This window comes from Leopardus geoffroyi, chromosome B1, assembly GCF_018350155.1.
Source record: "Leopardus geoffroyi isolate Oge1 chromosome B1, O.geoffroyi_Oge1_pat1.0, whole genome shotgun sequence".
Lineage (NCBI taxonomy): Eukaryota > Metazoa > Chordata > Mammalia > Carnivora > Felidae > Leopardus > Leopardus geoffroyi.
Window position 1 is genome coordinate 193,770,937 of NC_059327.1, and position 27,778 is coordinate 193,798,714.

At 45.8% G+C, this 27,778-nt stretch overlaps 1 protein-coding gene and 1 pseudogene across 1 annotated transcript; both read left to right on the forward strand.

Moving 5' to 3' along the window:
* The first annotated feature begins 3,792 nt into the window (after positions 1-3,792).
* On the forward strand, positions 3,793-6,750 carry FGFBP1 (fibroblast growth factor binding protein 1). Its single transcript, XM_045474481.1, has 2 exons — positions 3,793-3,904; positions 5,613-6,750. The coding sequence occupies exon 2, from the start codon at positions 5,633-5,635 to the stop codon at positions 6,395-6,397; it is 765 nt and encodes a 254-aa protein (XP_045330437.1). The 5' UTR covers positions 3,793-3,904; positions 5,613-5,632; the 3' UTR covers positions 6,398-6,750.
* A 17,204-nt stretch (positions 6,751-23,954) lies between these two features.
* Positions 23,955-24,930, forward strand: LOC123596148 (annotated as a pseudogene).
* Positions 24,931-27,778: the final 2,848 nt, after the last annotated feature.

A 27,778-nucleotide genomic window follows, 5' to 3' on the forward strand; every position in this document is an offset into this window, starting at 1 on the left:
GAAGAAACCGATATGTCCTTTAGTAGGAGAATGGATCAACTGTGGTCCATCCAGACAATAGAAATATTATTTAGTACTAAAAAGAAATGAACTATCAAGCCATGAAAAGACATGGCAGGAATTTGAAATCATATCACTGAGTGAAAGAGGCCAATCTGAAAATAAATTTGGTGTGATTCCAACTGTATGATATTTGTGAAAGGCAAAACTATGAAAACAGTAAAAAAGATTGAAGATTACCAGGGGATGGGGGCACAAGGGATAAATAGGCAGCACACAGGATTTTTAGGGCAGTGAAAGTACTCTGTATGATGCCATAATTGTGGAAACATGTCATTATACATTTGTCAAAAGACATAGATTGTACACCAAGAGTGAGCTATTTTAGAAACTGTAGACTTTGAGTAGTTATAATGTGCCAAGAAAGGCTCATCAACTATAATAATTGTACCTCTCCAGTGGACGATGTTGTCAAGTGTCATTAGCTGTGTCAGAGAGTGACAGGGTATATGTGGTAATTCTCTGGGAATTTTTCTGGAGGGCTGGACAAAGGATGAAGTTCAACTAGTAATAATATATCTATATTGGCTCAATGGTTTTACAAATGTAGCACTATAATGTAAAAGATGAATGATAGAAAAACTTCGGTGAGAAGTGGAGCAAGAGAACCAACTTTACAATTATTTATAAGGCTAGGGGTGCCTGGGTGGCTCAGGCAGTTAAGTGTCCAACTCTCGATTTCGGCTCAGGTCATGATCTTGAGGTTCATGGGTTCAAGCCCTGCATCGAGCTCCGAGCTGACAGCACTAGGCCTGCCTGGGATTCTCTCTCTCCCTTCTCTCTGCCCCTCGCTTGCTCAGGCATGTGTTCTCTCTCTCTCTCATAAGTAAATAAACTTAAAAACATACCAATTATTTTGTAAGGCTAATAATATTCTTATATTTGAAAATACGTGAATTTAGAATGAGAAGAGAAAAAAATGAGAGTTTACAATTTACCAAAGTTTGAGAGCATTAATTTCTTTTTAATAAGAACATTGGAAGTGGCCTCCATTTAATTCTTCTCCAGTGGTGTGCCGGGCATGTGTTCTGCCCACCTGAGCCTCAGCTCCATGTCTATACCATGAAGATCCACATGTACTTCCTCCTAGGGTTCATGTGGGAAAAAGTCAATGAGCCTCACATATTTCTCCAGGAGTCAGTAATCCCCTTGGTCCTGGGAGCATGGGGAGCTGGAGGGAACCCGTTGTGGATAGCCTTGCTGGGGCCCCAAGCCTCTCCAGTCTCCCCAGTGCACTGTAGTACAAGTGTAACATTTTCTGAGTACATCAACATGTGAAATAATAGCTCAGCCTCAGCACAGTGCTGGCACACTGTAGACACTAACTGGCAATGATGGTCTATTTCTCTCCACGAACATCCATGAAAGGGTGGAGGGCATAACTAAGGATGAAGGGACCAATGACACCAACAGGGAGGAGATGACATTTGAGCTGAATCTTGAAGATAAGCAGGTGTGTGCCTGGTAAAGTAGGACTGCAGGCATTCCATGTAAGGGGAACAGCAGAATCAACAACTGGAAGGTAGAAGCAAATGCACCAAGTATTCAGGAAATGTTGGTGGGGTGGGGGGGTGTTGAGTGTGTCCAGAATGGAGAGAGAGAGAGAGAGAGAGAGAGAGAGAGAGAGAGAGAGTGTATGTGTGTGTGCGTGTGTGTGTGTGTATAAATGAGTTTGGAATGACAGGCTGAGCCAAAAGGGGAAGAGCTACACAGCTTAGGGTAATATTTTCCATCTGATTGGAAAAGAACAATCAAGGCAGAAGTTGGAATGAGATCACAGGAAGGCTGAAGGTCCATGCAAAGCCAGTGGGGGGAAGTTCCATGCTCCCTAGCAAAGGCCAGAAACAATTCTCAGAAAAATATTCTGGGGTCCATGTTTCCTTATAATATACTTCATGTTCTGACCTACAGTCTCCTTCCAGAAAGAATATGGCTGCCACCCGAGGATCAAGACAGATTTCTTGTTTTGCAAGAGACCACTGTGGTCTATAGCTCCCTGGGAAACAAAGCAGTTTCATTTTTCCTATTTCCAAATAATCCCCCTAAATACCACATTGTGAGCGTGTGTATATGGAGGTCATGGTTTAATAAGGTGTATGGGGATGGATCTTGGGGTGATCTTGTTTTATAAGAAGCTTGGAGTTTGGGGAAAATAGCCACCTCTGATGGAATTCATGAAGAAACTCTTTGAACCTCTGAGTGAACCAGTCAATATCCCTATCTCTGTGACCTTGGAATTCCCAAACAGGTGGATTTTGAATGGAAACCAACCATAGTTGTGACCTTTGGTATCTTTATTGTGGGCCAGGACAGTGTTTTTAGAAAATTTCTATTAAATGCCAACCTAATTTCATATGTACACGTCTGGATGTTAATGTACCTCTTAGAAGTACATGAAGTCTCCTCTTTTATTTTTACAAAACTATATGTGAAAAGAATTCATGAGATCTGAAAATACTGACTCTCATGCCAACATGTTCTCAGTCAACTGTTGCTGTGTGTTAACACTTAGATATCAGGAACCATCCAGTTTGTCACACTCCCTACTGTTTCTATTATCCCTGTCCCAAAGGCAATGGTCAATTGGCATTTACTATCACTCTGGTGTTATTGTTTCCTTATACCTGACTTATAAAAATAAATAAATAATTTTTTGTGCCCGAATAGCATGAAAAGTGGGGTGACAACATGTAGCAATGTCCACACCTTCTTTATGACATGAGTCTCCTTCAATATACTTATTATAAAAACCAAGCATGTCTGTTTTTAACGAATACAACTTGAAACCCCAACATGAGCCAAACTTACTCTGCTTCACTCTCTGTGAATAGCTCAACCCCATAAAATACTTAGCATGTAGCCCCAAATAAACTACTGTTATTGTCAGCAATCTGTAGATGAATAAATGGAGATTCAGAGAGGTTATTGTTTGGGGTAAGGTCACAGAGCTAAAAGAATGCCATCTCCGGATTCCACATAAGTCATTCTGGTACGAGACCCTGCCAATAGAAGGCCAACCAGAGAGAAGTCCTTTTGTGGGACCTGAAAGTGAATATTTTCAGCAGAAACCCCCCAGACCAGGAACACACTCTCTATCAGCCTCTCAGAGCCCATGGAGTCCTCTGCCCACACAGTAACTTCAGGTGCCTCAGTGAAAATGGGCTCAAACTGAGATGGCTTCCCCAGCCTCAGTCAATCATTCACCAAGTATTTCTTGAGAGAGGCAGGTAGGAAAGTTCAGACAATGCATGCTGGTAGTCCCAGGGTTCAACTCTGGGTTCCTCATCCTCCCAGCTCTGTGACTTTGGACAAGCCCTGAATTATCAATATACTCCAATTTTCCAGCTGTAAAATGGTAAGAATCCTAGTTACCATATCTTGGGGGTGGGTATGATGGGAATTCAGGGAGAGCTTTAGGTAAAATGGGCAGCACAGGGCTTGGAAGCTATGATAGTTTTTGTTATTGTTTATCATTCTCCCACAGATACTGCTACTGAGGTCCTTATCCCATCAAGGAGGGTCTCTGCAAGGCTGAGCGGTCCTCCTATCCTGGCCCTGGGGGAAAGGGGAGCACTTAGAAGAAGCAAGTGTAATGCTCTGCATGTACCCCACTCGCATAGGATTACATCAACCACTTTCCTTGCAGGAACTGGCTCCCTCCCAAGAGGCGTGGCTGGGAGGCGTGCGATAAAGATTGACAGGTGTGTGTGTTATAAAATCCCTTTCTTCCAGGGCTCCCTAAAAGAAGGGCCTTCGGTGGCTGGCACTGCAGACGAGACAGCTGAGGGCCAGCAAGCTCACTCTCACATCTGGGATTGCATTGGATCTGCATACTGAGAGCAAGGTAAGAGCCTGGCTCTTTTAAGAGTTTCATTCTCCACCTTTTTTTCTCATACCCCTGAGGACATCAGGAGCCTGGGCTATGGATCCCATCAGGGACACATGGAGGCAGAGTCCCAATGCTCTAATAAACAAGGGGGCATTCACGTGGTATACCTGGGCCCCTGTCCGCCCTTCATTCAGGAGCCCACACACCTGTGACTGTCTCCCTCTCTCAGTCTTAAGGAGAGGTCACATGCCCAGGGTGGAAATAAGATCTCAACCATTTTCTGGGCCTGCTCCTTATACAAGAAAAATCTGTGTTTTCTTTTAAAACGGAGCAGGGACAATATGAATCATCTTATCATGAACGACACCAAATGAAACCCTGAGTAACCCATGACTTTTCTTATTTGTTGTCAATATTTTCCAAAGGACAGAGTAAAGTTGAAAGGCAAGAGGTGAGCAAAGTTGGTCGTATACAAAAGACCAAAGAGATCAGGTCTGGCTTCTTTCCCAGCCTTTTCACTTGCCCAATATGGGATATTGAGCAATTTATTTGCCAGGATGAACCTGAACTGTTACATCTGTTACCTGGGGGTGATTTATTTTTACTTACCAGGGACAGCTGTTGAGTGGATTAAACAAGGTGAGAATCAAATAGTGGTTGAGGGCATAGCACATAGTAGGTGTCAAATAGAAGCACTATTTCTCTTCTTCCCTCAACATTTTTTTTTAATGCTAACCTGATAAAATCCATGCAGTTTAGTGTAGCATTCAAGGTCATCCTAGTTATTCAATTATTTATTTTTAAAAGCATTGGTCAAGAGCTTTCTACATGGTCAGCACTGTGCCACAACAAGGCTCAAGAAATCAATTAGGTATCACCCTTCCCTTCAACTTCCTAGTCTAAATGCTGTGGTAGAAATTCACCCCATCCGTCTGGTTTTCTTTGTACGGTCAAATTGGATTACCTCTGCTCCTTCATGCCTTTCCTTAGGCTCTTACTGCACCCCCAAATGCCCCCTCTCACAAACCCATCTATCTCAGAGTGGCCAAACGCCACACATCTTGAACTTTCGGCCAATCATCACCTTCCATGTCACTTTCCATGTTCTTTCTCGTTGTGTGATCACCTGAGTCCATGTAGAACTGGGTTAGAAATCCAGCACATGGAGCGAGAGGCGACTTTGGCAATTATTTCACCTAACACCTCGATATCCAGGGGAACTGAGACCAGAGAGGAGAGTGACTTGGCCAAGATCAAGTTGGGGGCCTAATTGGGCCAGACTACTTGTCAATGCTATTTAAATTCCTCAAAAAGTTGCTTCTAATCTCTAAGATGCGACCTCCTCATTCACACTGATAAATCCAACATCTAGTCTAGTGCATGGTATATAGTAGATGTTCCATAAATGCTTGTTTAATGAGTGAATGAAGGAGCGAGTGAGTGAGCAAATGCAGGAATAAAGGACTAGTGAGCGAGGGATGAGAGTTCATTTGGCTCAGGACGTGGTGAATGAAGGAAGGAAGAGTAGGTTTTTGACATTCAGGACTCTGGTCAAGCAGAAATGTGAATAGATGGGCTGCTGGTCTAGTAGTTCCAGGAGCCAGAGGATTCTTGACCTCGCTCTTAAGCAAGGAGACACATGTCGGGATGAAGGGAGAGTCATCTGCAGCCCTGCATTGCTGAACTATTGCCAAGCACTGATTCACCTGTTCTTGTCAAACAGGTTCCCACCACACTGAAGCCATGAGGATCCATAGCCTCACCCTGTTCTTCTTCCTTCTTCTGGCTGCTCAGGTGTCACTGGTGAAGAGCAAAAAGGAAGCAAAGAATAGGCATGTCAGCAAAGGCACCACAGAGAAATTGCATACTCTGGGAGAGCCCCAGATTGAGCCACCCAAGCGCCTGACCAAAGGCAAATTTGTCACCCAAGACCATGCCAAATGCAGATGGGAGGTAACTGAGCAAGGAAAGGGCATAGTGCTGAAGGTCGAGTGCACTCGACAGGACAACAAGTTTTCCTGTGTCTTTACGGGCAATCCAACTTCCTGCCTAGAGTCAAACAAGAAGAATGTCTATTGGAAACAAATTGGCCGGAACCTGCGCTCTCAGAAGGTCCTCTGTGGGGATGCCAAAACCATCCTGAAAACCAGGGTGTGCAGAAAGAAGTTTCCAGAATCCAATCTCAAGCTGGTGAATTCCACTCTGATTTGGAACAAGAAACCCAGCCAGGAGTTAATGGAACCCTCATCCAGGGAGCAGAGCAAAGCCAGTGAAGCCTCCCTCATGGAGCCTAACAAAGCCAAAGGGTTATCCCTTAAGGAGCAGATAAAGGTCAAAGAACACATCCCCTCTGGCCCAGCAGAGATCCAGACCACAGCCACCAAGGATCCCAAGTGTGCAGAGGACCCAGACTTGATAAAGCAGAAGATGGCCCTGGACTACTGTGGGGAATCCTGGAGCTCCATCTGCAAATTCTTCATCACCATGATCCAGGACAATACATGCTAATGAGATCAAAAGAGAACAGAGTCCTTTAGGAGGTGCTATGTAAACCTCTTTAGCATGTGGTAAAGCTCTCCGAGTAAGATGAACATTTGTGCTGTGAGAGTGCAGTAGAATATTTAAACAGATTTTATAATTTTTGTTTTTGTGTTTTGGAATTTGCTTTATATTCATGTCCTTAAATTTTATTTTCAGGGGTTGTTTCCCTCAGCATATGTTTCCATGGCCCACAAAGCTATGTGTAGACGAGCAGCAAGGACCATTTTCTGAGTTGAATGAGCCAGAGTGATGATTTCAGTGCAATGCACTTTCTGGTGAATTAGCAAAGTTAATAAAGCTCTGGATGTTTTTCAGAAATATGTTCAGACAATTTTTTTGTTTCTTTATGTCAACTTTCAATGAACTCATAAACAGTCCCCATATATCCGTGGAAAAAAAATATCTAAGTAATGATGTTTTGTTTCCCACCCATCCTAAGTCATCCCCAAAGATGACCCATTCCAGAATCCTTATCTTTGTCTTTTCATCCATTGGTCCATGGGCTTTGTGGCTAACTGCACTGTAATAATTAGGATCCCTGATTTCAAGTGGGACAAATAAGGCATGGTATAATTAAAAACACAAATCAGGGTCTCACAGATGGTAAGAAGGGAGGCAAGATTTGAACCCAGAACTTCTGTACAGCCAAGTACACAGCTAGAGGAATGCCCTCCACTTAGGTCAGGGCTGGACATTAACTTCTTGCTATATTTGGGACCCCAGATTTTGAGAAGCTCATTTCTGGCCTGGGGAAAAGGGACTTGGTTAAGTACAGTGTCCTGTGATGAAAATTCCAAAGGAAAGAGGAAAAGGCAATGTGGAAAACCAGAGAGAGGAGGTGAAAGTTACTGGAAAAACTCTGGTTGAACTTCATGGAGGAGGTATTATGGAGCTGGAATTTGGAAAGAGTATCCTTGGGTAGGAAATAGGGCAGAATGGAAGCACTTTGGACAGATGACAGCATGTGTGAAAGCAAAGAGACATAAAAATCCTAGAAGCTGGGACAAGACATGTGGCTGGAATATGGTGGGATGTAGGGATGACACTACTGTTAGTCATTCACATGTTAGTAAGAAGGATCTGAAACTGTTTTTATTCAGGAGCTGGGGAGAAAGGAGGATTGTAGCTCCAATGTCTTGTCACAATTTCACTAAGAGCAAAAGGAGCAAAAGATGGTTAAAAAAAACCCTGCACTTTAGAATCTCTGAAAGTTACAAGGAGGAATGGCATGTGGGATGGAAGAGTGGACATTTACACTCACCAAATTACCAGGACCTACAATGAGGATTGTCAGTGGCCAATCCAGTGTGACAGCCTCAGAGATACGTTTGAATGTCATTATTCACATTATCACCACTAACATCTCTCTCCCACTTGCTATGTTCCAGACATTGGGCTCTTTCCATGGCGTCTGCATGCATTCACTCATTCACTCCTTCATTCAACATGTAACTTATTAAGCACTGACTCTGCCAGAGTCTGTTCTAGGCACTGGAGATACATCAGTCCACAGCGTGGATATTCTGCATCGCCCCCCGTGCAGCTACCAGTAGAGAAAGTGATGAAAAAATCAAAAACATACAAGAGACAGGGAAAGTAAAGGAGAACAGGGTGACAGTGATGAAGGGTACCCAGTCTTAGGCAAGATGGTAAGGGAAGACTTCTCTGTGGAGGTAACTTTTGAGACTAGATGTGTATGAAGTGAAGAAGCAAGGCTGGTAACTCTCTGGGGTAAAGATGTTCCAAGCGGAGGGAACAGTCAGTGCAAATGCCCTGAAATTAATTAGTTTATTTATTGCCTACTGTGAACTCCTGCTATATACCAGACACTGTTCTAGGGCTAGAAAATGGCAGAAAACAAAAAGAAAAAAATCTTTCTTTTTCATGGTTCTTATATTCCAATGACTAGCTCATGCTTGGCATGTTCAGAAACATCAAAGGCTGCAGAACCATTGCAGGACAGGACTCAGGACCTGATTTATGAACCTTACCCCCATTTGCAAGAGAACTGAACCACCATCCCAGTCTGTCCCAAGCTTCTCCTAGCCACTCCATAGGAGGGACACAGGTTGTGAGCTTTCTGGATCTTCTCCCCTACTCATACACTTCGGTTCTACATAGTCCTGTGAACACTTCCGGGGTCATTAAAAAATAACACTATGGTATGAGTGACATAAACATTGAAGAACTGACCAAACTAGATTCAAAGACTTTTAAGGTCATTTACAGCCCAGGAGGTGGTGGTTTTTCTTGTTCACTCATGGACTTTGGCCACTGGAAAAACTGGGAGGTGGTTTGTTTCCAACATGGTGGAGTCATCTAGACTTGGGCTGGAGGTTTGCCTCTAATGCTTCCTGCACAGCATCACTGTGCCAAGTATTTAACTCTTCTGAACTCCAACGAACTCATCTCAACAATGGGGACAATGAAACCCACCTTTAAGGGCTGCTGTAAGACTCACGTTGGTCAACAAATCTCAAGCACCTAGTGACCCACTGCTTGCTCAGGAGCTGTTCAACACAAGTGATTGTCTAAAGTTCACAGCACTAGTTGTGGAGGGAGTTGAAAAGGTCCTTGTCCTTTAAAAGTTAGGGTTTATTTTTTTTTAGTACAAAAAGGGAATAGGAACCAGTATATTGATAACCTAATATGTGCCAGTGGCTTTGCCTCTTCTTTTATGTAATACCCCCAACACCCCCGTCTAGTAAGTGTTATCCATCCTTATTTCCTAGATTAGGAACTTGAAGCCCAGAAAAGCTGAGTAACTTTCCAGGGTCACAAAGCATGAAATGGCAGAGGCTGTAAGTGAGAAAGCCAGGTCCAGAGGTCCCCCCGCCCTTTCTGTGTCTGAAGCTCATGATTTTCTTCGCTTGATGGGAGAAGAATGAAATTTGTCGTTTTAGACTTGGACCAAGATATGAAGTGAACAGGATGCCTGTCACTTCCATGCACATATCCCCTTCCATGCTCTACAAACAGTAAGTTCCAGAAGCTAAAGCTTTTGTTCATGCTCAGCCTTCCTTCATAGTCATATCCCAAGGTAATGTTTTAAAAACACAGTAAAAAAGAAAAACAAACTTAAAACACAACAAAGATTTTTCATTAGCTTCCACCCAACTTGCCACTCAATATTTTCTCTCTGGAGACTTTCTGAATGTGAAGCGGAGAGGCCAGCTTGTGTGTGTGTGTGTGTGTGTGTGTGTGTGTGTGTGCACGCTTAAGATACGATTCCCTCTTTTTTTTTTTTTTAATTTTTTTTTCAACGTTTATTTATTTTTGGGACAGAGAGAGACAGAGCATGAACGGGGAGGGGCAGAGAGAGAGGGAGACACAGAATCGGAAACAGGCTCCAGGCTCTGATCCATCAGCCCAGAGCCTGACGCGGGGCTCGAACTCACGGACCGCGAGATCGTGACCTGGCTGAAGTCGGACGCTTAACCGACTGCGCCACCCAGGCGCCCAAGATACGATTCCCTCTTAATAGCAAGAGACAGGACACTTTCAGATAGGTAAGAGGTGCTTCAGGATGGCATGTCTGCATTCCCTAAGCAGCTCGCATGGGATTGTCTTGTATTCCTTATAAAACTACCTCTCAGCAGAAAGAGAGCCTCTTCCCTGCCTCCAGCACTGGCTCTGTGTAGTAATTCACAACCATACCAGTACTGACTTGAATCTCTGGAGTCCAGCCCATCTCACCTGGCCTCCTACCCATTCACCTCTTTCCCCAGGCTCCCTCTGGAATTGTTCTTGGCAGAACAAGGAAAGGAGGCAAAAGTGTTTGGAACCGACAAACGCGAGGATAGCCGTCATCTGTGGTGTTGGTTCTCATAATGCCACATACACAGTACTCCCCGTGAAATGTCTCTCATGAAGTGAGACTTCATGAACAATGTGCAAGAAAACACCCATCAGGAACCCTGCTAAATGAGGGATCAGGATGAAAAATGGAAGAGATTCCAGAAAAAGGGTGTTTCACAATCTCGTGAATTTGAAGTGGGTTATCCAAGGGGAATTTTCATCAAGGCAGTTGGATATGTGGGAAATCACACAGCAAAAGTGGTCTCATCTATCACTACAGCCCAGCACTTAGGTCACCGGCCAGCATATATAATCGATCCTCAGTAAATACTGGTTGAGTGAATAAAAGAGAAGGAGAAAAATCAGGGCAAGGGCAAAGATTATGGGCTTCAGAGTAAATGAAACTGGGTTTGAGTTTCTAGTTGTGTGACCTGAGACAGGTTATTTTTTCTTAGTCTCAGATTCCCTGTTTATAAAAGGGGTCTGAGTATCCATCCAATAGGAATTAGACATGATTTAACTAAAGTCTAAAGTGAGATCCTTACAGCATTAGATTTTCACTAAGATTTGGTTATAAGTGAATGAATGAATGAATGAATGAGCCAATTAGATGAGAGAGAAGACAAGGAGGAAATGTTCTAGGAAGGCTACATGAGACTCAAGACTCACTATGCCGGCCAAATGGAGCCTGGCTGCTCCTTATCACCTCCCAAAGACCACCCTCTACCTAATGGCCCTGGAGTCATCCCACACACATGGACGGAAGCACTTTCCAAGAAATAGGAGGAAGAAGGCAAAGCTGGTTCTTTGGGCAACCTTTGAGACTTTCTCAACCTGCCTTTCAGTGACCCACCACGGTGCTACCCCTTCATCTCCCACACGTCTACAGCTTGAGTGCTGCAAGCCTCAGTGCACCACTGGCTGCCTGGGTCCTGTCCCTGGGGCGGCGCTGTTCCACGCGCCACCTGCACACCAGTGATTCCCACATTTGCATCTCCAGCCAGACCTCTCTCTTGACCTCCGGTCTCATTCAGCTTCACTGCTTGAATACCCAAAAGGTGCCTTCAACATCATATACCCAAACACTCTGCCGATCTTCCCCCACTAATTCTTACCCTTCCACGTCCTTCCCAACTTAGTTTATGGTAACTCCATCCCTCCCATGAGTCAAGTCAGAACTGCTGCTGGTCATACTTGACTCTTCTCACTGAGCTCATCTGATTCATCTGCCATCCCCACCTGCAGAGGATATTCTGAAACATAACATTTTGCCACCTAATCGCTGCCAGTCTGGACCAAGCCCCAACCTGTCCTCTGGATAATTGCAGTAGGGTTCTAACCCATCTCCCTGCCGCTGGCCTTGCCTCCTTGGGTCTGTTCTAGCACAGCAGCAGTGATATCCCTTCCAAAGTACTTGTAGGAGCACCCCCTTCTCTGCTAAAACTACCCAGCTCATCATCTCACTCAGAGTAAATGCCAAAAATTGTCGCAAAGCCTTACAGAAGGCTATAAGCCAGACCCTCACTACTTTCGGACCTAGTATCCTATGCTATAATCCCTGGGGTGCTCTGCTCCAGCCATCCTGGCCTTGCTGTTCTTGGAGTTCACTCTGTACTCTCTTGCCTCAGGCCCTTTGCACTTGCTATTCTACCTAGAGAACTCCCTTCCTTCAGATGTCAACTCAAATGTCACCCTGGTCCTCAATTTTGCTTTATTTTCCCCATACCACTTCTCTCCACCTGACAGGTAACTATATTTACCTGTTTCACTTGCTTATCGGTTTCTTGCTGCCTCCCCTCAGAATATAAGCTCCCTGAGAGCAGACTTTGTTTTGGTCACTGCTGTTCCTCCAGCATTTTGCAAAAAGTGTAGCTCTAGATACCTGTTTAACTCTAGGGCAAAACCTTGGTTTGCGAGCATAATTCATTCCGGAAACGTGCTTGTAACCCAAAGCACTTGTAGAGCAAAGAGAATTTCCCCATAAGAGATCATGGAAACTCAGATGATTCGTTCCACAACCCAAAAATATTCTTATAAAAATGATTACAACACTGTAAAATAATACAAAAGAATAAGAAAATACAAAATATAAAGAAAAATAAACACATTAACATGTACTTGCCTTTGAAAACCTTTGTGGTTGGTATGAGGGAGACAAGAGAGAGGAGGGTTACTGCGTAAAACGACTTTCACTTTCACTAACGGAATCACTGCTATCTATTGGCTCAATGGAATCTTTTTCTTTTTGTGCAACTTTAACAAGGAATCTATCCAATGACACTTGCTTCTGCCTCCTGTTGTGGATTTCACGGAAGTGTGACATCGCATTGTCATCAAATAGATTCATCGCTCACACTGCTACAGCCTTATTCACGTGGTGCTTTTCTACAAAATTTTGCACGGTTTCCTACATTTTACACATCTCCCTAATCTCATTTGAAGTGAGGGATTCCTCTGCCTTTTTCTCCTCCTCCTCTGCAGACGAGATGCCGACATAGACTTCTTATAAAATCTTGCAATTTTGGCCACTCGCCCACCTCGTTCATACCTCTCAATGGTTTCCTTCTTAACTTCCACCATAAATCATCTCCTTCTTCTTACCGCCTTTCTTTTCAAACTTTTTCGGCATGGGGGCCGTTGTGTACTCTTTCATAGATGGTGACCTCACTCCAGTATTAACAAACTCTTGTCATATATTGTTATTTAGTGTAACTGGCAATTAGAGGAAACAGCAGAGGCAAGGGTCTATATCTGCAGGCATCACCTGACCTAAAACGAAGCAAAGCATTCCTAAGCTTCCTCTTGTATGGAAAAGCAAAGGACTGTCCGAGGTGCTTTGAAGTGACAAAAAATATACTACTGCCAGTTGTGGAAACCTTCCGACATTCTGAAAAATCACTGATTTCTGCCAAACACTGTGGTCTGAGACTGAGTATCCGAGCATGGAAGATAATCACCCACAATCCCACAGAGAGAGAAGAATCATTGGCTCAGTTGTGATCATGTGATATTTGGCATCAGCTACTACTCGTATTGTAAGGCATCACTCATTTCTCAAGTTAAAATTTATTAGAAATGTTTGCTCATCTTGCAGAACACTCGCAGAGCAAGTTACTTGCCATCCAAGGTTTTACCGTAATTTTGAAAAAACAATGTAACCACAAGAGAATCAAGAGACAAGATCTCTGTCTGTCAGACAGCCCTCGGCCTCAATTCCCGTTCAGGTGAAAGGTGATTGAGGTTAAAGTGCTTCCATTAATAAGTCTAAGTGTCCTTATCTGGAGAATAATACTTAAGAAACTCTTATGAATTAAATGAGTCAATAAATATAAAGTAGCAACCTCTCTGCTCGGAACAAAGTCATTGAACAACTATGCTAGTTGTTCTTGTTTTGCCGAGATTATTATTATTATTAAACATCATGCCTTCTAAAGGGCATGTTACCTGGTCTCTGGGTTCCTGCCAAAGATGGAAAACTCTGTATTTCTCCCAGCTTATGTGCATTAAATTATTATGAAGACGCTTTCTTTGTGATTGCCATTCCACTAACCTGATTAGACAGGGGGTTTTGATTTTACGAAAATGTTTTGAAAGGATAAGTGAAGGAGGGGCACCTGGGTGGCTCAGTCGGTTAAGCGTCCGACTTGGGCTCAGGTCATGATCTCACAGTTTGTGAGTTCAAGCCCTGCATCGGGCTCTGTGCTGACAGCTCAGAGCCTGGAACCTGCTTTGGGTTCTGTGTCTCCCTCTCTCTCTGCCCCTCCCCCACTTGCAATCTGTATCTCTCTCCCTCAAAAATTGCTGGAAGCCGAGCTACCCAGCCTGAGTGGCAGGGCCGGGGCTATGGACGGATTGGTGACTGCAGGGCGGCCCACCGACAGTGAAGCTTCTCGTACTCCCGCTTTTAGGTATTTTGGCCTTAAAACTACCTGGGGTGTTGTCTGTTGAGGAATTGCCCTCGGCAGACCCCCTGGGAAAAGAACCATTTGGAAGAAAATAAGGTTCTGCAAGAAATCGCGTGGCCTTACGTTTAGCCCTTGCCATCCCCTATGGAGACTCCTCTACTTACAGGAAGGATAGCCTCATCCCTTTGCCAGCAAAGAGGGCCTGTAAAGGAGAGACATATGGATTTGAAAGCCCCACTCCGACAACTAAGGAGTGTATCTCTGGGCACAGGTGACTTCAACCCCTAGACCCACCTGGCCCCTCGGAGGCATTCCAGATGATGACTGAACCTAGTCGGTTAAGCTACAGAATGGTTCATTGGTTCCTAGATGCATTGTCTCTCTCGGAATGTATGAGGCACGGGTTTCTAAGGTTTTTTCGGCCCCTTTCTGGCACCTCGGACCGAGGCAAACACATTGTTCTTCTGACCTCATGTGGTTAGAAGGTCATGTCCCTGTAACTGTCCCGCTTGAGGTGTTGAGAAATGGAGGGCCTTTCACAAGAACAGCAAAGCGAATGCTTTGTACATTATAGATAAATGCAGATGCATAATGGGATAATGTAAGAAATTAATCTATAATCAAAGGGTATGCGGGAAAGTTAGGGGAAAATCACCATGTTATTTCTTAAAGGTTGTTTACACATAGGAACATTCTCAAAATTAGGTAATGTAGAAAAACATAGATGGCGTATGTTACAAGGAAATCGCTAGCAAATATAATGCCACGTTTGCTACAATAAATCGGCCAGTTCAACACACTGCTGTTGCCTGTGTCCATTTTTATTTTAGTTTTAGTTTTTTATTTTAGTTTTTTATTTTCCAGTGTTTTATTTTAGTTTTATTTTATTTTCACCGACGCCGTTCTTCCTTCGGGAACCCCTGGACTGCTGGAGCTGGCCTCGGGCAAAAAATAAATACACATTAAAAAAGAAAACAGGATAAGTGAAAGAACACATCAGTGTAGCGTGGACCCCAGATAATCTGCTGAGAACAGGAAAGAAGCTTAGCCAGCAGAGGGGCCAGGACAGAGTGGGGGTCTGCAAGGAGAAATCAGAAAGGACCAGAGCAGCCTGCCTTCTCTGGTAGGCAAGAAGCAAAGGGCCCTGTTTTCCAGAAGGGGTGCCAGTTCTGCCCTGTGGCTCAGAGCTCTTGCCGGGCTTCCCATCTCCTCCAGGTGAGTAGAGGGGGGTGGGGTGAGAGGCTCAGAGGAGCTGCGCATTTGCAGGCAGACCGGTTTGGAGGCAAGAGCCTGGGCTCAGGGCTGGTCCCTGAGATATGGATTTGGATCCTGACTTTGCTGCTTACTAGCTGTGCGACCCTGGCGTGTTCCTCAACGTTTCAGAGACCCCGCTTCCTTCGTCCAGCAAGTGCGACTGAGTGCCTTCTGTGTGCTGGCCACCAGGGGCAACGGGATAAGTCACCAGAATAGCCACTGTTGACGGAGCGTGGACCGCAAGCCAGGCCCTGCTCTACCCATGTGTATTATCTCCTTTAATCCTCAGAATCCCTCACAAGGAGGCACTGCCCTTCTTCCTCTGAAGGAGCCGAGGAAGTTAGGAAACTCGCTCGAGGTCATAGTAAGTATCCGAGGCGGAAGTCAAGTCGAAGCGTTCTGGCTGCAGGGGCCCTTCATTTGGCCACTAGAGCACTTTCGAAAGCTGGAAGCTCCAGTGTAAACATGCCACGGGGCTGGAAGCATGGTGTAGGGCCAACTGGTGGGGCGGGAAGTGCAATCAGCTTAGGCAGCAAGTGTAACGGGAGGAGGGGGAGGAGCGGTCGCGAGGTCAGAGAAGGCTTCCCTAAAGACATGATGGTGGAGATCAGACCTTTAGGGAAAGGGGGTTCCCTGGGCAAACCAAATGTGCACAGAGAGTGGCCCCTGCGGAGCTTGGAGAGACTCTCTCAACCGTCATCATAAAGACCAAAACATTGCTCAGCAGTCCTGGCCACAGGGGGGTCTCTGATTCAATCCCTTGTCTCCTGCAGCCTCGCCGGCACAAAGAGGCAGCACGCCTTTAGGTGTGGGGGTCCTAGGTGCCCTGGGGACAGACTCTCCCCCATTAGAGAACGCCTGGACAACAGGGAAATTGTGACACATCCTCAGGGTGCACAGTGCATTCCCCACCGCGGAGGGCCTGGGGTGGAGACAGAAGTGTCCAGGTGAGAATGCAGCAGGTGGTCCGCAGGGGTTTCCACGCCACGTGGAAGAGGTGACTTTGCTGTTACTCTGTCACTCCCAGTGTTGAGAATGATCCTGTTTATTTCAGCTTTAAATGCAAACCAATGACTTCTTCTGGCACTCCGCCAAAGAAAGTCCATAAGGGCATTTTTTTTTTAAATAATAATTTTTCAATGTTTTATTTATTTTTGAGAGAGAGAGAGTGAGAGTGGGGAAGGGGCAGAGAGAGGTGCAGAGGATCCAAAGCAGGCTCTGTGCGGGGCTTGAACTCAGGAACTGTGAGATCACCACCTGAGCCGAAGTCCGATGCTCAACTGACCAAGCCACCCAGGCGCCCCAAGGCCATTTTGACTAAAATGAATTTCTACAAAGCAGGTACTGACCCTAGAAGCTGACCGCCATGTGCAATGTGGCTCAGCAATGGCACTGGTGTGCTGTATGCAGGCAGAACTGGCTTCCAAAGTCAAGTGACAGCCCCCATAATGACCAGCAGGGGAGGGGGGGTGTCTGCTGGACCACGGAGGGTTTCCGGAGCATCTAGGGTGCTCAAGCCTCAACACCTTCTTCACGCTCTTCTGGCAGCACAAATGCTCTGGAATTGTCTTTCCCAGAACTGGGCAGGGGGATGTCTCTGAGCCACGTACTGGGAGCCCCAGGGCAGGCTGGGGTTCAGCAAAAGCAGGAGTCTGAGAGCCCGGATGGGTTCCAGGAGGAGCCTAAGAACCCAGAAGAAACACACCACTGTGGTCCGGGAAGCTTGAGCCTGGAACCTCGGACTCTGGGAACCAGGCAGGGCCAGACACAGAAGCAGGTGTGAGGACCAGACAGGGTGCTTTCTGATAGTAGGGGCTGTGACTCCCAACCCTGTCTCCAGGTCAGGATCACCCGGGGAGCTTGAGAAAACCGCACTGCCCGGGCTGTTCCCAGACCAGTGTCATCAAAGCACAGGGATTTTTCAAGCTCCGCAGATGATAGCGATGCCTGGTTAAGGTTGAGATCTGCTCCGCCCAGCACTGTTCACCGTGCTTTCCCTGCATGATTTCATTTCATCTTAGTGACCATCCTGTGGTCAAGACCATCGTACAGATAGGGAGCCGGGGATGCAGGGAAGTTCGCCATTTACCAGGGTCAGAGTGGGAATGAGGCAGAGCCTAGAATCTCCCTCAGGCTGCCTGCCTCCAGAGCCCACATGCACAGGCAAAAATACAGGCATGAAAGCAGCTACCACATAATGGGAAGAGCGAGGACCTCGGTTTGAAACCCACTCCAGCCCCCCTGGTGCCTGGGCGGGGTGGGGGGAGTTGCTTGGGGAAGTCGGTTCATTTCTCTGCTTCTTTCAGTCTCTTGTCTGCCGAACAGGGGAACGCTGTCACTTTTACAGAGCACTGGTGATTTAATGAGATGGTGTTTATGAAGCTTCTTATAGTCTTTCTGGTGCATCATTTATTTCTTGGTTCTTTATCATTATTAGACTACAAAAATGGGTCAGCAGGTGGGATGGCAGATATCAAGAAGAGAGCATCACTCGAAATAGGAGACATCATGTGCCGAAGGGCAAGCAAAGGCAAAACTGAAGCCAATCCCAGGCGGGGGGGCCAGTAGTCTGATAGACAGAGGCATGTAAGAGGGGACAAGGCCAGCATAGCCAGGATCATGTGATGGGGCCATGCCAGGCAGTGTCTGTCCCTGTCATCCACAGCTTCTCACCCCTGAGTCCCCGATCACAGGTGTCAGCCAAGGGTGGAAGCCACTGTGGTCGCCCCCATCTCCCTTAGCACCCACTGTTCTCTTCCCTCCCTCTGTCCCCAAACTGCTCATTTTCTCCTAAGCCCTGCCTGGCAAAGGTTGACAGATAATTGGCATTTGCTAGAAAGAAGCTAAGGTGTGACCCCCTTCCGCTCCTTATCACAATGAGTGCACGCACACCTTCCATCCAGGGCAGTGTCCATTTGAAAGGGGCCGTTAAAAAAAAGAAGGGGCTGGGGTGGAGGGGGGCAGAGAAAGAATGTGCTAGTCATTTTTGGTAATTCCAAAGTAGTACATCGTAACAAGAACAATAACAAATGAACTAGAAAGTGCACACAAGTAAGGAAGAAAGAACACAGCCCCATCCGTCAAGAGACAAGACTGATTGGGGTACCTGGGTGGCTCAGTCAGTTAAACATCCACCTCTTGATTCCAGCTCAGGTCATGATCTCACAGTTTATGAGGTCGAGCCCCACATCAAGAGCTGGGCTCTGTGTTGACAGCGTAGAGCCTGTGTGGGATTCTCTGTCTCTGACCTTCCCGGTCACCCCACATTTCTCTCTCTCTCTCTCTCTCTCTCCTCTGCCTCTCTCTCTCTCAAAATAAATAAATAAACTTTAAAAAGAGAGAGAGAGAGACAACACTGATCATACTTGGGTATGGATCCCTCACATCCTCCCTTAGACACATGTAAAAATATTTTCATTGGATTACAATATCTCATGCTTTTATAACTTGTTTTTTTTTTTTTACTTAAATTGTCACAAACCAAAAAAAGGCAAGAACATTTCTAATGATAGACTTGTTTCTGCAGCATCTTTTTTAAGCTTAAACAGTTTGTGGTATGTGATATATTGAAATTACCGTAGAACCTTTCCACTGTTGAAAAATTAGATTGTTGCCAATTGTTTATTATAAACAATGCTGTTAAAAACTATCCTTAGAGGCGCCTGGGTGGCTCAGTCTGTTGAGCGTCAAACTCTTGATTTTGGTTCAGGTGATGATCCCAGGGTCATGGGATTGAGCCCCACAACTGGCTCTGTGCTGAGTCTGGAGCCTGCTTGAGATTCTCTCTCTCTCTTTCTCTCTCTGGCTCTCTCTCTCTTCCCCTCTGCCCCCCTCCCCTAGTCTCACTCACTCACTCCATCTCTAAAACAAACAAACAAAAAAATATCTTTAAAGATATTTATTTGTCTTTACATTGAGGAACTTGTTTTCTTTAGGATAAATCCCTAGAAAGTAGACTGCAATGCCCAAGATTTGGCTTTTGAAAGATACTTTTTACTATTGAAAAATTCAAACATTCACAAGGAGGGAGATGGGCGTAATGAATGTCTAAGTATCCTTCACCCAGTTTAAACAACTACCAACCCAAATCTCATTTGATCTACACGATGTCCCAATTATTCTCCCCCCTGGATTGTTTAGAAGTCAGTGACAGACGTACATCATTTCATTCATAAACATTTCAACACATATCTCTAAAAGATAGGGCAAGAGCACACTCATTTTTAAAGCTCTTGGAACATATTGCCAAACTGCCTACCAAAAAATTTTGCAACTGTTTCCATTCCTACCAACAGTATAAGAACATGGCCATTTCTCCTCACTTCTGTCAACTCTGGGTGTGCCGGTTCAGTGTCCAGTTAAGGGGTGGGGTGGCAGGAAGGAATCAAACACACAAAACTAAAGCAAATAATTCAATAGAGGTGATTTAGAATGGGGAATTAGTTACAAAGATATTGGAAACGCTAAAAGGACAAACAAGGCATGTGAGTCCAGGAGCCAGGGCACCCATCTGGAGCTGGGACCCTGGAGGAAGGAATCCTTCGGGGGAACTAGCATCAGTGACAACTGGGAATGGCAGCAGAAATAGACAGAGAGAGAGCGAGCGAGCAGTGTCCTGGCTTCTTCCCTCTCTCTGCTCCACTGGCCAATCCTAACAGGAGCCAGTGGGCAAGGGAGTCTAGAAGATGAGTTTGCTTCAGCCCCCCATGCCTTTGCTTCTCTTATGTTGGAGAGAATGTAAATTGTATAAGCCATTTTGAGGGGAATTTGTCAGGATTTCTCAAAATTTTAAATCTTAAGCCCTTTAGTCTAATAATTTCCCTTTCAGAGATTTAAGCTACGTCTACTTACATGTGACAAAGATGAGCATGTGTGGATGCTCGTACGGCATTGTTGATAATAGCAAAACACTGGAAACAATGGACATATCCATAGGCACAGTTTAAATTTTTTTTTTTCAACGTTTATTCATTTTTGGGACAGAGAGAGACAGAGCATGAACGGGGGAGGGGCAGAGAGAGAGGGAGACACAGAATCGGAAACAGGCTCCAGGCTCCGAGCCATCAGCCCAGAGCCCGACGCGGGGCTCGAACTCCCGGACCGCGAGATCGTGACCTGGCTGAAGTCGGACGCCCAACCGACTGCGCCACCCAGGCGCCCCAATAGGCACAGTTTAAAAACATGAATGAGCTACCTGGAATGACTTCTAAGAGATGCAACTAAAGAAATAAAGGTTTAATGAAACAGCATGCTTATCAGGCCTCCATCTGTTTGTAAACTAATACGTGTGTAAAGCAAGTCTCAAATTGTTTCTCAAGTCACTAGCAGCAGCTATGGCCTTTGGGGAGAGGAAGCAGGTGGTTGGAATAGGAGAGAGATCTCTTTACACTTTGTACTTTAAAATTCATTCACTGTGCTTTGGAATAATCTAAGCCCCATGAAATTGCCAACATTCCGTCATTTTTGACCCACAAAACAGCAATTTCATGTGGTTTATGGTACTATTGCTTTATGGATAAAAGAAGTAACTAATTTCTAAATGGTCAGGAAGAGCTATTATATTGGAATGCGACTTTGGAGTTGACATTTTCAGTAAGAAGGTGACCAGTGATAATATCACCCCCTCCAGTGTCAGGGCGATTCGTTGTCCTTTCAGAGTTAAGATGAAATTCAGGCAACATCCCATGAGCTCGATTCTTTCAGAAGAGTCTCCAAGAATGGCTTCTTGATTCTCAAGACTCTATGGACTGTTAAATGCACTTAAACGAAGGAGAGTTGCGAGCCAGGCCAGGTCTGCTCTCCCGTCAGCTCCACATGCTGCCGAAGGCACAAAACAAACCCAAACTTGGAAGTCAATCATCCCTCCGCCACTGATTGAGGTGGGAGCTATCTGTTCCCAGGGCTTCTGTGCAATCTTTTTTTTCACTTGAAGAGATAAGAAAGAAACTTAAGCAATCTCGGCAGCATCTGATGAAAAACAGCCCGAGGCTCTTCACATTCCAGAGCCTGCCAGGGACTTGGAGGGCCTCTCACAGATGGCTGAAATTGTTCTGATTCACCAGGAGCGTGTCATATGGGTGGGTGTTGCAGCTGGGACACCACAGCCCTGAGGCTATAACTATAACATCAGGAAAAGCAGGAGACAACCGAGAGCCTTAGCACACTAGCTCGTAACATCTCCCTCAGGAAGGTGCAGGACCTTGTGCCCATTTTACAGGGGAGAAAAATGAGGTTTGAGCAAGTCCAATAACCTAGAACCTAAGTCCGTCTCACTCCAAAGCTCCTTCTCCCAACGGTCACCCTGGATGTGACAAATGTCAAAGATGTTAGCTGGTGACAGATGATGCCGGCTGGGAGAGGCAGACGCTGAGCAGGTGTTGTTTGCTTGGCATGGACTGCTCAGAGACCAGGAAGGGTGGTGGGCAGCACATCTGGTCAGGTCACTCCCTTGCTCCAAACTCCTCAGTGGCTCCCCATCGCCTTCAGAATAGAATCCAAATGCAGTGCAGCATACAGGAGGTGCTGGGCCCCACCTGCCCTGCAAGTATCTCCTCTTCCCATGACCTTCAGCTCTTGCTAGACAACCGTCCAACAAAATCCAACCACTTTCCCTTTCCAGAGTGCCCTGTGCCCTCTCAAGCCAACTGCCTCTGTCCACTGCCCATGCTTGTGTCTGCCTGGAGGACCCTCCCCCTACACTGCGCCTGTGGCCAACTGTAAGAGTCCTTTTCTAATGCTCCTCCCCGCCCTCTGTTCCCTTCCCATCTCCAGCTGAGCCAGGATTCCTTTTCTTGACTTCTGGTGCCCTTGTGCTTCCCTCAAGTCTGGCCATCCCTCCTTTTCCTCTCTCTTTTTTAACTTTTCCCTTCTTCCTCCCATCTTTTATTCCTTCTTTATTTCAACAATTTTGCATTGAGCACCTACCCTATGCCAGTCATTAAATCACATCTGGCGACGAAAGTTGACGAAGTAAAGATCCTTTTCTTCATAGAACTGATTCTCGAGGGCAAGAGGCAGACATCGGCTAAAAGCTCACGGTTAGCGGACATTGCTACGTGCCTGGCATGGCATTATGCACTCAGCGTGTATTACTTCACTTAACCAACACTGCAATCCTACAAGGGAGGGACTTTTGATTTTCAGAGGGAAAAATCGAGGCAGGATGAGGGTTTGAACCCAAGCTATCTGTCATTAAATCCGATGCTCTTAAATGTCAAGGTAAAAGACGAGTTTAATAAGAAAGCGACAAATACAATGAAAACACACAGAACCTTAAACCCAGCTTGGACACATGGATGCCTTCTCAGATGAGGTGATGCCTCAGGACTTAGACACGGGGTTAGCATGGGCAAGGACATGGTGGTAAGTGAAAGCGTGGCTCCATGAAGAGCCTCAAGAAGCGGGATGTTGCTGGGGGGCAATGCCTGTGGATGGAATGGAGAAGACGAAGCAGTGGCCAGCCTACAGAAAGCCTCATTTGCCACCAATCGAGCGAGTGCTTGCCAGATACAGGTGTAAGATGCAGGGCAACAAAAGGGAGTTTAATGAAGGGACTATTGCAAGATGTTGCCAGAGTTGAGGGAAATCACCAAGGAGTAGTGGGATACCTGGGCCAGCAACTCCGAGCCAGGCAGCCAGCACTCACCCAGAAGGAGCAAAAAGAGAGGATTTTACTAGAACCCAAGGTGGAAATGGTGACTTTGACCCTAGAGACTCCACCCCCCCCCCCCCCCCACACACACACACACACTGGATGTGGAGCCTTTGGTAAGAGAACCTCCGGCCAGTCCAGAGGGAAGCAGGAAAATATCCAGCTTCTTTCTCCTCTTGCCTCCTGACATCTTTCTGGTGATTCCCCATGGCCAAACCCAAGCAGAGGCCAGAGGGTGAATGAGCCCAGCTGAACCAGTCTATGAGGTCAGTCTCCTAGGTCAGAGAAGGGTAGAGAAAGGTGGCAAGTCGATCTGGAAGGACAAATGGAGACCACCCAACACTTCCAGGTTAAGGAGTTTTATCCCATTGGTGATGAGTGCCATTGAAGGGTTTTGCACAGGGAGGCAACCTGGCCAGATATGGGTTTTCACAAGGACCTCTATGGCAGTAATTCAGTGGACAGAGCTGCAAGCAGTGTGGCACGAGCCAGGGAGACCTGCTGGATAAGGGAAAAGAAGGGCCAAGGAGAGAGATGGTGAAGAACAAGAGACAGAGATAGAGGGAGATGGAATGTATCCAGGTGAGAGATGCCAAGAAGCTGGAAAAGGGCATAAATAGAATGAAAGAAAGAGATGAAGCTTCGATTTTAACAACAGAAAGATAGACATTGGTGGTTCTTAGTGAAGACAAAAGCCAGGATCCTCTTGGATGACCAAGATTCATTCAGGACAAGTTGAAGCTAAGTTGTTTATGAAAAATCAAAATGTAGATATCTAGCAGATATTCTGATTTGCATCCAAATACTGATTAGTCTCTATCTACAGCTTTAGATAGCAAAGCCATCAGTAGGTAAATTCTAGTGTAAAACCATGAGAGGGAATAAGATGTCCCAGGAAGAGGGAGTGTCCAGAGAAGAGAGCCAAGTTGTCTGGGAGTATTAGCACCGCGAAGCAGGTGGAGGAGAACCACTACAAAGGAGACAGACAAGGAGAAAGACCAGAGAAGACAAGGAGAGCCAGGAGAATGAAGCTGCTGAGAGCAGAGACTAGAGGACCACCACCATTAAATACTGTAGAAAGAAAAAGATAAGCGCAGCTGCTGGTCAGAACATAGTAGGTCATGAGTCTTTAGAAAGAGCAGTAATGGGCCTTGCGGACGCTGCCACCCCAGGACCACCCACGCCGCCCAGGCATGGTCAACCCCACTGTGTTCTTCGACATCGCCGTGGACGTGGAGCCCTTGGGCCGCATCTCCTTTGAGCTGTTTGCAGACAAAATTCTAAAAACAGCAGAAACATTTTGTGCTCTGAGCACTGGGGAGAAAGGATTTGGTTACAAAGGTCTCTGCTTTCACAGGATTATCCCGGGATCTATGTGCCAGGGTGGGGATTTCACACGCCACAATCACACTGGTGGCAAGTCCATCTACGGGGAGAAATTTGATGATGGAAATTTCGTCCTGAAGCACACAGGTCCTGGCATCCTGTGCATGATGAATGCTGGACCCAACGCGACAGTTCCCGGTGTTTCTTCTGCACCACCAAGACAGAGTGGTTGGATGGCAAGCACGTGGTGTTTGGCAAGGTGAAGGAGGGCACAAACATCACCAAAGTCATGGAACGTTTTGGGTCCAGGAGCCGCAAGACCAGCAAGAAGATCGGCATTGCTGACTTTGGACAAATCTAATAAATTTGACTTGACTTTTATCTTAACTACCAGAACGTTCCTTCTGTAGCTCGGGAGAGTGCCCTTCTGCCCCCATCTGCTCGAAATCTCCTATAATCTTTGTGCTCCCTCTGCAGTTCCACGGTCCCTTGTTTTCCTCACTCCCCTCCAAGTTTAGTTGGATTGCAGAGCGAAGAGTATGATCACGAAATAAAAGCTAAACAACGATAACAACAACAAAAGAGCAGTAATGACTGACGTCGGTGAATGGATTGCCATGGGTTGAGGAATGAAGTGAAGAGGACGAGGTAGACACTGAGACTGTAGATTCTTCTGCTTACAAGTCTGAATGAGGAGGGAGAAGAGTAGAATGATACCTAGAAGGACCACCAGCTCAGTGTGGAGCTTTATGATATGAAATAGGCTTTTAAAAAGAACTGGTAGAGAAGGAGAAGCAGAGAAGAGGGAGAAGCTGATCACACTTGAGAAGAGAGATCACTGATGGAGCCCAGACCTGGAGGGACCAGGGCCAACCACCCTTTACACTCCTTGCCTGATTATTTGTCCAGACCCCCAAATCCCACTGCTAGATGGGAGCTCATATCGGCTGTGTCAGGCACATTGTCTGTCATGTGGCTGTGCCCATTCAGTGCTTGAGGAGTGAATGAATGACCGAGTGGATTGCTGGGTGGATATTCAGCACTATAAGAGCGTAAGAAAAGATGCTTCTCTCTGCAACTTGCAGGAGGCTAAGGTTCAAAACGTGAACTCATCCAACAGAATTCAAGGCACCTTGAGCAACATAATGGTCTTCAGTGAGGAAATTTTCCAGATATACTTAAAAGACACGTACCCATAAACAAAACCCCCAACCCTATCAGGCTGAATGAAGGCCTCTAGTGAGAGTTGTTGGACTAGGGCCAGACAGGCTGGAAACCAGCAATCTTTATGTTTAGATGAATTGAACATTTGAACAGCACTGGTGTTTATTAGCTCGTTTAATTTGGCTTGTAAGAGTCTACTGTGATGTGTGTTATTTCACTTTTTATCTTGAGGGGGGTGGAGGTGGGAGGAGTCTGTTTCTTTCTCAAGGCATTTCTTTTGGTTTCCAGTTGAATTTCTCTCCCAGAACAACTAAAGGTTTGGCCACTTGCAAAAAGAGCTGAGGAAGAGATTCTTGCTTCACTTGGGCGAGGTCTCAAAGACCATGTCCTCCAAAGTTAATCCCTCCTATCTGGCAATAGGACTATTTTGGGCCCGCAGTTGGCTGCATCAACCAAGAAAGTCACATAGAAGATGTGTGTGTATATATACACACACACACACACGCACGCACGCACACACGGTGGAATACTACTCGGCAATATAAAAGAATGAAATCTTGCCATTTGCAACAACACGGATGGAATTAGAGGGTATATTGCTAAGTAAAATAAGTCAGTCAGAGAAACATAAATATTATATGATTTCACTCGTATGTGGAATTTGAGAAACTCAACAGATGAACGAAGGGGAAGGGAAAGAAAAATAAGATAAAAACAGAGAGGGAGGCAAACCTTAAGAGACTCTTAAATATGGAGAACAAACTGAGGGTTTATGGAGGGGATTGGGGGGGATGGGTTAAATGGGTGATGAGTATTAAGGAGGGCACTTGTTGGGATGAGCACTGGGTGTTGTGTGTAAGTGATGAATCACTGGGTTCTACTCCTAAAGCCAAGACTACACTGTATGTTAACTAACTTGAATTAAAAAAAAAAAAAAAGGTAAAAAGATTTTTTTTAAAGTCAAATGCATGCTGATTGGCTCAGAACACGCTGAAAGACAAAACAAGAAATGTCATTTGGGGAAGAGGGTGAGGGGAAAAGGGGAAAGCAAAAAGCCGGTATTTTCCTTTAAGAAGGAACAAAACACGCTCACTCCTTGGATCCCAGCTTCGTGTTCCCCATCGGCAGGGGCAAAACCCCCATGAACCTCATCTGTAAAATGGAAATTTATTCAATTAAAATTGTCCCCTGCAGTGTGCCAAACACTAAGCTGGGCACTTAGAGGACATCAGTGAACAATAATACCTCTCCTTCTGAATGTTCTAAGAAGTATATGAGATAGTGTCTATAAAATTACTTGGTGGCAATTTACGAGAGGTGCTGAATTAGAGGTAACTGCAGGGATGATGGTGCTTCTCATACATGGAATATAATGAACAGGATGTGGCAGAGGAGGAGGGTTCCACAGAATCATTGAATGTTTCATCAGCTGGGCTGTGAGTTCCATGGAACTAGGAATCACATCTGCCTTCTTTACCTCTCTGAATCGTTAGCACAGTCCTTGACACAGAAATATCAGCTTATTTTTTTTTTTTTTATTTTTATTTTTGGGACAGAGAGAGACAGAGCATGAACGGGGGAGGGGCAGAGAGAGAGGGAGACACAGAATCGGAAACAAGCTCCAGGCTCTGAGCCATCAGCCCAGAGCCTGACGCGGGGCTCGAACTCACGGACCGCAAGATCGTGACCTGGCTGAAGTCGGACGCTTAACCGACTGCGCCACCCAGGCGCCCCGAAATATCAGCTTATTGACAAGAAATCGTTCTCAATTGATCGTTGCCAATTAAGTTACCAAATACCGCCAAAGTTTGTGTTCTTCGTCTATCAACACCTGACGACCTAGAGTCCTTCTGACAGCTAGAGATAATGCAAGGCACTGGATACGATGCCTGGTCCATAGAGGCGCTCAAGAAAGCCAACCCATCCCCAGGGGTCTCTTCCTACTTGTAGACTAGGCCCAGTTGTTGAATTTACTCACCTGATGGCCATGGGTGGGAGAGTCTTCAGAGCCCCCCAAGTGACTCCCCACATGGATAAGGGAGGAATTAGGCACAGTGATGTGAAAGGAGGTGCCCAGAGCCACTGACTCAGTAAGGATGCAGGAAGCTGAGGCTAGTCAATGCCTGTGAGGTAGGTCTGGTATAGTTAGGGAGATAAGCTTCTCACCAGGGAAACAGCTAAATCCATGTGGGGGGAGAAGAGTGTGAATAGGAATACAGGAGAAGGCAGTGTGAAAAAGCAGGGACTTCA